General features: G+C 44.5%; 2 protein-coding genes across 2 annotated transcripts in view; both read right to left on the reverse strand.

The window, feature by feature from the left end:
* Nucleotides 1–3,946: 3,946 nt before the first annotated feature.
* Nucleotides 3,947–6,879, reverse strand: LOC311231447 (uncharacterized protein; the record flags this gene model as incomplete). The annotated part of the gene is made up of 2 exons (XM_084318029.1): nt 3,947–4,837; nt 4,876–6,879. The coding sequence occupies one exon, from the start codon at nt 6,877–6,879 to the stop codon at nt 6,523–6,525; it is 357 nt and encodes a 118-aa protein (XP_084174155.1). The 3' UTR covers nt 3,947–4,837; nt 4,876–6,522.
* Nucleotides 3,947–14,095, reverse strand: part of rptor (regulatory associated protein of MTOR, complex 1) — a 606,910-nt gene continuing 596,761 nt past the window's right edge. The window contains 1 exon segment of the mRNA XM_084318354.1: nt 3,947–8,164. Within this exon segment, the coding sequence (XP_084174480.1) occupies nt 8,096–8,164 (69 nt within the window). The 3' untranslated portion in view covers nt 3,947–8,095.

The raw sequence follows: 14,095 nt of genomic DNA on the forward strand, positions 1-14,095 counted from the left end.
ATGCGCAGTAGTCAGGATTTGGCATTTGACCCCCCCCCCCCAGTGTCGGGCTTCTGCAGGTACAGAGAGGTGGTGTATAGAGAGAAAGAGAGAGTGAGGGTGAGAGAGTGAGGGTGAGAGAGAGAGGGTAAGAGAGTGAGGGTGAGAGAGGTTGAGAGAGTGAGGTTGAGAGAGAGTGAGGGTGAGAGAGAGTGAGGGTGAGAGAGTGAGGGTGAGAGAGAGTGAGGGTGAGAGAGAGAGAAGGTGAGAGGTTGAGAGAGCGTGAGGGTGAGAGGTTGAAAGAAAGAGAGTGAGCGGAGAGAAGGTGTGTGAGAGAGTGAGGGTGAGAGAGAGAGAGAGAGAGAGAGAGTGAGTGAGTGTCGGGCAACACTGTTTCTGAGTATTAGGGAAACTCATTTCCTGAGGTAAGGACACGCATTGTTGTGCTGGACCTTAAAACAGCTTTCACTCTCAGAAATCTCAGCCTAACTTTCGGAGGACATGACTAGGCAAAAACCATCCAAAAGTATACTTTTAAATATATTGTCCATCATCATATCACATATCACTAGCGGGGATCTCCATGTCAATCCAGATGGTAAATAAAAAGTTAGTGTAACTGAAAATAGGGTATTTCCCCCCTCTTTCTCTGAACATTTTATTCAGAACCTCATGTTTAGGCTTCTTGAATTTCTGTTACAAAACATGACAAAGGTCGTGAAAAAAAATAATATCGTGAAATATAACAATGGGTTATGGTAGGTACAGAATTATAACGTTATATATAACGGTCGTTAGCCCATCAAGACTAAACTATTAAAGAATGGGTTAACTTAGTGATCTTGGAACTCACAAGGAAGCATACTAGGACCGTTACGGTTCCTAATTTATGCAAATGACATGTCGTCAGCTTGTGACTGCAACTTGTTCTTGTTCGCGGACGACTCAGCCCTGCTGGTCTCTGACAAGAAAAAGATACAGCTCGGAACTTGGCAGAATCTGCACCTGGCTCGCTGATAACAAACTATCATTACACCTGGGTAAAACAGAGTCCATTCTCTTCGGTTCAAATAACAAACTCAGCAAGACCGACGGCTTCTCAGTTACAGTGGGTCACACAATATTGTCACAAGGAAAGACATGTCAAATACTTCCCAAAGGTCAGTGAATACCACGATCACAACACCAGAGGGAGCTCCACAAATCATGTTAAACCCAGATTCGGCTCAAACAAGGGACTAAACACGTTTCGCAATTATGCCACATCAATGTGGAACGCCGTACCCAAAGCTGTAAAGGAATGTGAATCACTACCCACTTTCAAAAACACTCTCAAAGAACACCTACGGGAGACTGCAATTCGAAACTGGCCCCTACAAATGTCTTAACCCAGTTGTACAGTAAATTACCAAGTATGGCTTTGTCAGTATTCCAATGTACAGAGTACAGTGTCCCCCCCCCCTCCAATGTACAGCCCCCACCCACCAACCCCACCCCACCCAACCTCCTCCAATGTACAGTTTCTACATCAAATGTATATACACTCTTTTTCTGGACACTTTTTGTATCACAAACAGTACTGTATTTGCAAATCTGATATGTCATAAATGTATAGATGTAGCAGTACTGTCTATCTGTATGTCATGTATGTCATATATGTTATGATGAATTGAAAATGGGGGACCCTGATGTAAACAAGACGAAAGTCTTTCTCTGGTCTGCATCCCCTTAACAATTGTATGTATTGAGCTGTACTGTACTGTACCCATTCTGCAATCTGTTAATAAACTTTTCAATCAATCAATTCAATCAAAGATGAAATTACATACCTAGGTTCCATCCTAGAGGTAAATCTTTCCTGTGACAAAATGGCATCCAATGTAATCAAACTGTACCCATTCTACAATCTGTTAATACAAATTTCAATCAATCAATCAATCAACAGAATGTACACAGGGTGAATGGAATATTTAACGTAACATGTAGCCATAAGTAGATGTTTTAAAGCACAAATTATGACTTTTATAAATGTTTATAAGGCGGAGATTAACCGACGCAGCTCACCTATTTTGTATCCATGACAAGACAACTGTGTTCGAGCCCTGTGAAATCGCGCGTAATGCCGCTGTCACGCAATGTCACTGTGGGTGTGCTCAGCATCCACACCAAACCCCAGAACAACACAGATAACACAGGTAGCAGATTCCAACAAAACAATGAAACGGGGGTGTTTTGAATGAACACAAACAGCATCCCCATGTCCATTAAATCTGCCCCTCCATCGAGTCTTTTAAATCTAAACTCAAAACCCACTATACCACCTGGCCTTCCCTGACTCACTTTGACTCTTGCCTTGCTTGTTGACGTGTTGTTTTGTTTCCTTGTCTATCCGTTTTTTTGTTTGTTTATTCTTTTTAATCCACTTTTTCTCATCTTTTCACCTGCCAGTATGGACTCTCATTGGCGAGGTGTAACATGTGGGAGGCTCACAATACCCCCGCCATTTCCTGTCTCTGCTGTGCAGGCGTCCCCAACCGACCTGTAGGAGTCGCTGTCCACAACGTCCAGATTACCACCCATCGACTTCCACCCTCTAACTCTGCCAATTGAGTTAGTATGACGGCTGGCCCAAGCCAGAGGCAACGACGACAGCCGGAGTCTGAACCCGGTGCCTCTTGTGTTGGTGACGAGCACAATGTCCACTGCGCCTCTTTTGTTTGTTTATCCTTTTTTTTTATCTACTTTTTTTTCTCGCATTTTCTATTTTTCCCCCATCCCAATTTCGTATCGTCCAATTCTACCCTCCCGTCTCGAACGCGGTTAGGCCATGCCTCCCACAAGCCGGCTGCAATGTGGACGAAGCCTTACATCACGTGTCCCCTCCGGTACTTGAGGAAGCAGCCGTCGCATCTTTTCACCTGCACAGCATGATCTCTCATCGGCGGGGATCTGCGTGGGAGGGACACGTCGCCCCCGTCGCTTCCTGATTCTGCTGCGCAGGCGCACCAACCGACCTGTAGGAGTCGCTGTCCACAACGTCCGATCCCCACCCATCAGCTTCCCACCCCCTAATACTGCCAATTGTATTAGTATGAACGACCAGCCAAGCTGATGTGGAGAGCTGGGCTCGAACCCAGCGTCTCCTGCATTGGTGGCGAGCGCCTTGCCCACTACACCACCTAGCCGCCCTTGTTTGTTTATTCTATACTTTTCTTTGTTCTTAGCTATGTGAAGCACTTTGGTTGACAAGTGTCATGTGTAAATGTGCTATATATATACATTTGATTGATTCAATGCCCCCGATGACATCACTGGTGGCCATATTCAAGCTAATTTACTCTCAATAACTGCTAAACGAAATTAATGCATGGATGTGGTGTGTGAGATAATGTGCAAAAAAAGCAGCATACTTTTATGGTGAAGTGCCCCTTTAAAGTTCAGTATAAGCAGAAGTCTTTATTTGTCATGCAGATTTTAACACACACACATGCACTGAGTCGCTGAATGAAATGTTTTCTGCACCTCCCATCCCATCGTCCTTCCCCCCAAGGGCAGCCGGGAGCAGACAAGGGCTGCAGCGAGCGCCGCGCCCGGGAACCAATCCAAGTGCTCCTGTCCGTCTTCGTCAGGGACGCGATAGCGTTAGCGATCTGTTGTGCATGTTTTTCCATTGGGTTTATATTATCGGGAGGGGAAACCCTTGCGAGCACGGGGAGAACATGCAAACTCCACACAGAAAGGCCCGGGAGACACCCCACCTGTGTAACTGGCAAAACGGCAACCTGGTCCCCAAGCGGGAATTGAACCCAGGACCTTCTAGCTGTGAGGCGACAGTGTTGTTAACCACTACACCACTGTGTCGTAGTGTAAATAGAATTCACAATGCATTCATAATGCAAATCGGTGGAGGTAACATCAGTCAGACATAACGTACATAGTAAAAGAAAAAAAAAAACAGACCCAAGACTCTTGTGTGTATTTGGTTTATTTCACTGATTTCATCTCCGATCTAAACCACAGTCAGCAAAGCAGTCTACAGTCACAGAGACACACCTGATTGTTGTCATTTTTCCTTTCTGTTAATTAAAGTTTCTTTTTCTTTTTTCTTTCTACAGATCTAAAATGTTAAAACTCAAAGCCAACATACTTTAGAGATGAATGTAATTCCAAAGTAAGGGCTTTCAGGCCGAGTCAGTGAAGCAGTGGGGTCTCCTGTGGATACGGTCGGTCCTGCTAAACCATAGAGAACAATTAACAACTTAAGTTTATCAACTTAGCTTCGTGGTGGTCGGCGGTGGGGGTGGGGGGTGGGCTACGTTGTTGACTGCAACTGCAGTCGCTTATAAAGAATGCACGGCATGTGTTTTACCATTTCACTTTCGGTCCACAGGCAAAGCGTTTGAAGTCAGTTTTTCCCGACGGATCGGAGGCAGAGAGGTGCGGCGGGGGAAGAGGCGGAGGGGGACATGGGGGAGGGAGGGAGGGACAGGAGGGAGAGAGTGTGTGTTTGTGGGCAAGAGGAAGGCCGCCCCCTCTCTCTCCTCACTGAGACCTGTCGGCCGCGATGGCATACCAGCCCACTCGCACACAGCCGGGCCGCGGATCACTTGTACACAGTTTGAGTTCGCTCAAATAAATGAGCTCAAACCAGCAAACGTTTCGAGTACACCTACTTGTTTGTTGTAGCTTGTATTATAGTCTGGTAAGAAATGCTCACCCATATTTTCTATAAAACTCCACTTCTACAGTCCCATTTGTAGTAAAAAGGTTTTATCTGTAGACTTATGGGTTCTTTTCATGAAAACGTTTCATCTGTAGACTTATGGGTTCTTTTCATGAAAACGTTTCATCTGTAGACCTATGGGTTATTTTCATGAAAACGTTTCATCTGTAGACCTATGGGTTATTTTCATGATTTTTCTTTATCTGTAGACTGACGTGTTCTTTTCATGATTTTTCTTTATCTGTAGACTTATGGGTTATTTTCATGATTTTTCTTTATCTGTAGACCGACGTGTTCTTCTGCTCGTGTTCTGCTTGTATGTTGATGAAGCTGCCGTGGAGGAGTAGATGGCCGTTTCCATGGTAGCGTATTTGATCGGCAGAAGATGCTGATGATAGTGTCATTGCATTTCTTACCAGACTACATATTAATATGACAACAAACAAGCAGGTTGGTGCAGGTGATTACATGTTGTGATGTTGAGCTAATACGAAGGGGGTACATAAGAGAACCCATACGACTTCATCTGTGGAGCCGGACGTGTGCAGAGCAAGCCGGGGCGCCGTCGCGGCTAAACCCAGGCCAAGGCAAACGAATGCCAGTGAACGGAGAGCAGAATTAAAAAACATAAAATTACAAAGAAAAGAAAGGGGGGGGGGGGGGGGGAGAAATTATAAAAAGCTAAATAAGCAGAACCCAGGAAGAGGCACATCAATGGTCAAACTGCACAGCTGAAGGAAAAGAAATAATCTCCAGTCCCCCTTTAAATAATAATAAAAAATAAAGAGATAACAGCACAACGGTCAACAGTTGCCGTTTTCCATAGCGGTAGGAGTGACACCGTACCGGGCCCTGGCTGTTGCAGGCTGGGAGGGACACCGGACCGGGCCCTGGCTGTTGCAGGCTGGGAGGGACACCGGACCGGGCCTGTGGCACGCCTCTGGACCCGACACTGTCGGTCCAATCATGCTGAGGACACGGCCAGGTCACGAGGTGCTCAGCAGTTTGGTGGTGGCTCATGAGAGGTACCTGAGCTTGAGTTTAAAGAGCTGTTTACTAAGAGCTGTGTGGCCGTGTGACCATTACTGAACAACAAGGATGATACGGACGTGGTGGAGGAAATGATCCCGTGTGTCTCGCCGGTTACCGTGTCGTACAAGATGCTCTCAGGCCCGGTGTCACTCCGCGACATGCAGCGTGATATTTTACGAGTCGCTCCTCCCACTCTGCTAAACAATATCAAACCAAACAACTCCAGCGATAAAATCATGTTTTTAAAAACAAACAAAAGAAAGGACAGAAAATAAATCTGGCAGCGAGACTGTGGAAAAGGAAAAGCCAAGAATAATGTCTCAAGGAAACCCCCTTGTGTATTGAGGCAGAGCACCAAGAGGATCCAGCGCCGGTCCGTGGTACCGTGTGGTACCGTGTGCTCCTGGGTGTCTCTCTCCGACACATGGCACAAGGAAGTGGCTTGACTAGCAGGAGGAGGGACAACTGCATGTGGCCTACAAGTCAGACAGAGACGTTAAGTGGGGAAACCGGTGACATGGACAGAGAGAACTCTTTAGCTTGGCACACGCCGGTACAGCACTCTGTCTCTGTAACGCTCCTCACGACCATCTGCTAGGGGGACGTCTCTCCCCACCAGACAAGACACAGACTGTTTGTCCCTTGTCTCACGTCGGAGTTGGCGTGTGTGGGGGACATGGACAGGTTGGGGGGCCGGGGGGGGGACATTGGTGCCTAGTGAGGCTTTCTAACTCTGCTGTTGCTCTAGGACCCACTACTGTGTTCCATCTCTCCCTTAAGAGGGAGCGTCAAAGTGTTGAGGGGGAGGCTCGAGGCTGGCCGGGGTCCAGGTTGGCTTTCTTTATTGCTTTGCGTGTGGAGCAGGACATGTAGCGGGTCATCCCTATAGGCAGGGTGGGGCAGGACATGTAGCGGGTCATCCCTATAGGCAGGGTGGGGCAGGACATGTAGCGGGTCATCCCTATAGGCAGGGTGGGGCAGGACATGTAGCGGGTCATCCCTATAGGCAGGGTGGGGCAGGACATGTAGCGGGTCATCCCTATAGGCAGGGTGGGGCAGGACATGTAGCGGGTCATCCCTATAGGCAGGGTGGGGCAGGACATGTAGCGGGTCATCCCTATAGGCAGGACATGTAGCGGGGTCATCCCTATAGGCAGGGTGGGGCAGGGTTGGGTTTAGAGTCAGAACTGGGTGGATAGAATCACCTCTCAAGCTCTCTCCTCACCATGCTAACTAGTTATAAAGGCAGGGGTTAGCCTGTGGGCAATGGAGAGGGTCTAGTTTTGTCTCTACCTTCAGACAAAGGTTGAAAAACCTTGGAGCTCTAAGTATAGGGTTTGCATGGAAGAAGTTAGTAGGTTTGGCACACTGGGGTAAGGACAGGGTGCTGATAAGCAGGGAGGTCAGTCCTAGCATGATATCTTTTGGGCATCACTTGTGTCCAAGGCTGCGAGGGCCCCCTTTCTGGGACTCATCTGTGCCTTAGAACACACACACGCACAGTCTCGCGCGCACACACACACACACACACACACACACACACACACACACACACACACACACACACACACACACACACACACACACACACACACACACACACACACACACACACACACACACACACACACACACACACACACACACACACACACACACACACACACACACACAATGTCTGCCTAATCAAAAGTGCTAGGAGAAATAAGCATAGTCCACCGTCTTGGGGCCTTATAAACATCTGTTCAGGGATGCAGCAGAGTAGTGAAACTCGGTGTCCATTGGCTGTAGTGGAGCCATTCGATTGGGTCTAGCGTCCGTCGACACGTTGCGGTCCAGCGTGACGACAAAAGTCTGTGTGTCCTGCCCCAGTGTGAAGTATACAAGTCCTTCTCTAGTGTGTGTGCTCTCCCGCTGGCGACCCCTCCCCATCCGGCGGAAGGGGTCAGAGTTCATCCTGGTAGCGACGCCCGTCGTGAGGTTGAGAAAGAGCCTCAGCAACAGGCAGGTACCTCTTGTTAAAATAGAACCTATCATCTTCTGTATATGCAATTTAAATATACACGCTCCTCAGCACAGCCAAGTCTACAATCATTAGCTTCATAATAAGGATATGAATAAACCATGATGATAATAATAATAATAATAATAATAATAATAATAATAATAATAATAATAATAATAATAATAATAATAATAATATATAGTCGTTCATAACATGAGTTTTTGTCAGCAGCCATCACTAGAACATTCAGGGTGGTAATTGCATATGTACATTAGAACGTCATTTACATCCTGACTCCCAGGCCACAGGGTCAGGGGTCAGAAGTGGTGGTGTGGGGGGGGTCCAGTGCTGGGGTGTTATCTGAGCCTCTTCTCTGCTGAGTAGATGGACATGTAGTAGTCATTGCTTCCCACCGCCAGGTGAGGCTGTGAGGAGAGGAGAGAGAGTGAGAGGGAGGGAGAGGGAGAGATATTGAGGGAGAGTGAGGGAGAGAGAGAGGGAGAGAGAGAGAGAGAGGGGGAGAGGGAGGGCGAGAGAGGGAGAGAGCGAGAGAGGGAGGGAGGGAGAGAGAGAGAGAGAGAGCGAGAGAGGGGAGGGAGGGAGAGAGAGAGCGAGATAGGGGAGGGAGGGAGAGAGAGAGGGAGGGAGGGAGAGAGAGGGCATGTTATGACACGGATTACATTCACACATTTGTAGATTCTGCAAAAAGGTGTTTGTCTGCGTGAGATTCAGTCCCGACTAGTTTCAGATGGTCAAACCAACAAAACATAAATTATTAAATATGTGTAGTAAGTATAATGTGTAAGTATGACTTCTGTCACACTAACCAAATCAGGTGAATATGAACCTTTTAAGCCCCCAAAGAGCGCTGTGTCCAAGGTGTTATTCCAGGGTCATGATACCCGTCTCTCTGTCATCACTGTGGCTCTGTCTCTACAAACTCCAATACAGCTAGTCCATCTTATCATCATCAAAGTGATTCAAAAACAACTTTTGTCATTGTCATATTCACTACCAAAAATACTAAAATATTTCCTTGCAAAAATTCTTAATTTCCTTGGTGGCATGGCATTTCCAGATTTTTTCCACTATTTTAAGGCGTACACATTAAGACCATTGACAACATGGTTTGATCCCCAAGCATTAGTATCCTGGAGAAAATTAGAAGAAAACATAGTAGCCCCACATAGACTGAAGGACATAGCATACACTAAACTACCAATCAAGCATTGTGAACGGAAATTTGGCCCCATAATTACTCATGCGATCCGGATATGGCGTGAAACACAAAAAAAATATCCTAACCCACATAAATGGCACAATCATACTCCCTTATTCAATAATAATGCACTCTTGATTGGAAAACGACCTATAAGATTCCCTATATGGGAAAAGCAAGGCATACACTCATTAGGGGATGTTTTTAACAAACAGGGTTTCTGTAGTTATGAAGAAATACAGAAGAAATTTAATCTCACCAAGTCCACACATCTTTTTTACTTAGTTATTGTTATGTTTGAAGACTCAAGGTGTTCCATTAACGAAACCAATTGAACACCACAGATACCACAAATTCTTCTATGAAAGAGAGACATCAAGAGGTTTTGTTTCAGATTTTTATCATCAATTACTAACGTCCTCATATGAAACCCTCCACCTAGACTCCGTCTGGAGGAGGGATATACCAGACCTGGAAAGTGATTTTGATTGGCAAGAAGCCTGGGCAAATGTTCGACTCACATCAAGGAACCCGGACCATCAACAAATCAATCTTAACTATATTCACAGGACATACTTGACTCCTATAAGACTGAAAAAAATGGGTCTTATACAAGACTCCAAATGCTCTTTATGTACAAATGGGGACGAGGGGACGTTTTTGCACATGTACTGGGACTGCCCACCAGTTAAGATATTCTGGAAAGAGGTGACCCAGCAATTATCAAATCTCGTAACTTGGAATATACCTGTACACCCCTCTGTATTACTGCTGAATGATGTTTTTGAGTGTGCAGTACATCCACAGCTAAAGAGATTGGTTTTATCGGGTATCACAGTGGCTAAAAAGCTGATAGCATCACGATGGTTCCAACCGGAAAAAATGTGCCGAAAGGTCTGGATTATTACATATCTCGATGTGATCTATCAAGAAATATCTACAGCAAGAATTTTGGGTCTCAATGAATCCAAAATGACATTGTGGTTAGAAGTGGTGGAGAAAATAAAAGCTAGCATATAATGGTAATGTCTGGTTAGGAGCGAGGGAAAATGGATGGATTATCCAATGGGGGGTCCGGGAGGGGGGGGGGGGGGGTACGAGCTGGAGCATATGTGTGTAGGTTTTTAGATAACAGGTATTAAGGGTATATCCTATATATGACAATTAACTAAAATGTGATTTCATTGGATGTGCACTGTCAATTAATGCTTGTGTATCTTATCGTGTGTTGTCATGTTTGTTTATGTTTGTTTAAAAAATAATAAAAAGGGGGGCAGGTGGCGCACGGAGATTACGTTCGTCACCAACACCGGGAGACACTAGGATTCGCCTGTTCGAATCCAGCTCCCGGCATTGCTATCAGCTTGGCTGGCCTCTCACACTGATACAATTGGCTGTATCAGGGGGTGGGAAAGCTGAAGGGTGGGTCCTGGGCGTTGTGGACAGCGACCCCTACAGTTCGGTCGGGGCGCCTGCTCAGCAAGGGTTGGAACTTAGGGGAGATAGTGTGGCCTCCCACACGCTACACTCTCCCCGGTGAGAACCTGCGCGGCTAGGTTGGCCTGCCCCAGGCTGCACATGCGTCGGAGGAAAGCATGCGACAGTCTCCGGTCTCCCGGACCAACAGTAGGGGAAAGTACGCAACAACCAGGAAGGGTGGGATGGGAGAAAAATCGGGAAAAAGGAGGGGAAGAAAGATAAAAAAAAATAAAAAAAAAATAATAATAATAAAAAAATAAAATACAAAAAAATTTCCTTTCTCCCATTCATAGCAACAAGAGTAGATGTGACAACAGAGGGAAAAGGCTATAGTTATATTCATATACTATTAACCCATTGTTTTGTTATTTTCATTGAATAATTACTTATTGAAGCATTCTGTAATTAATGTTATTGAATAAATCTATAAATAAAGTACACTGCCCCCTCAGGCAGCTCCCTTAACTCATTGACTGCCATGCTGTTTTCCCATCTCTACTCAATGGCGCCAGCGTTATTGACCATTTTAGCTATGTTTGCAGACCCATCGTGTGTTCTGTATTATAGCTATGGAGACAATAGTATGGCTCATTTGACAGGCATTGTTCATAGTCCAACACTGACTAACCAGTTAATTTCTACATACTTTAGTTTGTGCGCTATTCCATGCTAAACATCGGCCCTTTCCAAAATAATCCAGTATTTTTTTCGTAGGTCGCAAGATATGACGCGTTATATGCATTATGCCCAAAATCGTTCGGTTGCTCGCCTGAAACTCCAAATACTTTCAAATCAAAGGTATATACCAGGGGTAGGCAACCCTAGGCACGCGTGCCTGCATAGGCACGCAGGGGCATTTTCATAGGCACAGGGGGCAGCATAAAAAAAATTAAAATAAAAAAAATGTATAATTTTTTTTTTTGCTTTGAAATATCATAGTGAAATATTTTGCACTGTTGTCGCATTTATCTTGTTGAAATCCTCCCACAGGTTCTTTTTACTACCACATATTTAATTGAGACCCTTTATTTGTTTATTATTAAAATTTAGCTGGAAATACATTGCTACATCATTCAGTAACATTTGCAGAGCCTTATAACAAAAACATTATTACGGTCACCATTGTGACCAGTGGGATTAATCAACACATTTTAATATTTATTTTTCTATTTCATTGAACATTGCACATGTAAAAGCAATTTTTTTTACTCAAAATGTGAGTATTACCAAGTCAACTTGTGTTCTTAAAACAATGACAATAAACATAGTTTTATTAGGTTGAAATAATGTGGTTGTGTACTTATTTTTCTGTTAACTTATTATGGGTTGAAAACTGAAAACCTTAATTCACAGTAACTGAACTCAATATTTTTAAGTTCTGGTAACTTATTTTTATTTTTTTTTACAGTGTAGTCTTGCAATCAATCAAAACTTATTTACACGATATACCTCACATTCACCCTCCATTCACATCCTGGTGTTCTCCTGGTGTTCTCCATTAGGCCTGTAGGTGGAGCTATGACAGCACACGTACAGTACACACACCAATGGTGTGTGATGTGTGCAAAAATGAATGGGCAAATGTGAGTGAAATGGTCGCACTGTATGCAGCTGTTTGTCTGCATTGCATTCCCCCCCCCCCCCCCCCACCCCCCCCCCCCAACTCAGATTTAGGGTTGATACAACCATCATAATAATATTGTTAATAATAACAATAACAATAATGATGTAATAATGTAAAAATTATCATTAAAAAGACCTGATTATGAGAAAAAAAAATTACGATGCATGGAATATTGTTGAGGCACACTAGTTACAACTATATTTCAAACAGGCACTCCATGTTAAAAAAGTTGCTGACCCCTGGTATATACCATATACATATGTGTCTTCACAAAATCGTCAAATCTCCGACCGATTGCTATGTCCTGATCCACTCCGAGGCGGGAAGCAGCCAGAGGTAACTCAGTACTGGAAGACAACTGATATGCCCAGTTCAAAAGGTAGGCGATACTGCCACCTGGCGGGATTCGATCGCCATAGCAATTCCAATGTAGGCAGCTGTGCCAGGGAGACACAGGGAGCTCCGAGCGAGTGTTTAGAACAGGGATCAAAGGAAAAATATATACTCGTTTTTGGCGCTCAAGCATTGGCGACGGAACACAAGTATACTCGTTTTTGGCGCCCAATGAGTTAAGGCCCCCTCTTGGGCCCCGGCCTCACTGTTGAGAAGCGCTGGTGTACAGGATCAGTCAGCAGTGGCCTACCCAGTAAGGATGGAAGGCCAGACAGCTGATGGCTCCAATCCTCTGGCCCATGAAGCCGTCGTAGTACTTGATGTTGCTGATCACCTCCCCGTTAGCGTTGTACACAGCTATGAACTGGTTCATAGATCCACTAGAGGGCAGGAGAGAGAAAACCACACAATGAAGGAAAAAAAGGGAAGGTAAAAATGGCGTACACAATTTCTCTTACACAAATAAAGCCAACTGTTTGACTCTCACACTGAACTTGTGTTATTTGTAGCGCTTTTTAACACTTTCAGTGCCCAGCAGGGGGTGCACGATTTAGTGCTTGAATGCCCAGCATCCACTTCAATGTTAGCGTTAATATCGCCTAATCTATGTTTTAAATTATGGCTATGTGTCTAATCTGCCCGTCGCTTATCAATGACTCATTTTCCAGTCAACATTGTCGAAGCGGATTGTTTTTTTATCAGTTCATTTCTGTTTTATAGCATCTTGAAAAGCCCTCGTTTTCAAGGAAAATAAAAATATTCCATAATAAACGGAATATTCTAGAATACACAAAAAACTCAAATTTTTCGGCCTATTTATGAATAGTTTTCAAATAAATGCTAGATTATCGATAGTATATGTGTACGTATGTACGCTATATAGGCGATCTGATATCTGCTCTGATATATTTCCTGATCGCTCGCACAGCCAAACAGCCATATCAAACATAGGGGAAAAGCTTATATCTCCGTGAAAACAGGTCTGATTATCCTAAGACTGGTAAAATAGATTCCTTACCTGAGATCAGATGGTATCCAAAAAGATTATTCCAATTCCTGATCGCCATTCCAAAAATCGATCCTTTTATTGATCCAACGCTAGATACTGTAAAGACATATTACACGCTGTTCTGAGGCTCCACAATGACTGGGATCATCTCCGGTTACATGCGTGAGAAGTAAAATGTGGAATCCAGAGTTTTTTTTTCTCATCCATTTTCATCGAGTCCATTCCAAAAGGGTGCATTACCATCTGGGAGACGATAGGGGGCGCTTTTTTCACATCTGAGCTCCTGATGAGGCTGGTTTTCCAACGGTAGACTCGGTTGATGAAATATGAATTCAGATCGCTAATAAATAAAAAAATCACGCGAATTGTCGTGCTGGGTATTCAGGGGGCGGGCTGTTAACACGTGTTATATCGTGGCTGGCATTCAAAGTGTTAACGTTCAAATAAAGCTAACTGTTTGACTCTTACACTGAACTTGTGTTATTTGTAGCCCTTTTTAACGTTCAAATAAAGCTAACTGTTCGACTCTTACACTGAACTTATTTGTAGCGCTTTTTTATTTTTTATTTTATTGATCCACTTTTTTTCCTCTTTTTTCTATTTTTCTCCCATCCCAATTACCCGCTGTGCCA

Source organism: Notolepis coatsorum (genome assembly GCF_963971535.1).
Source record: "Notolepis coatsorum genome assembly, chromosome: 7".
Taxonomy (NCBI): Eukaryota; Metazoa; Chordata; class Actinopteri; order Aulopiformes; family Paralepididae; genus Notolepis; species Notolepis coatsorum.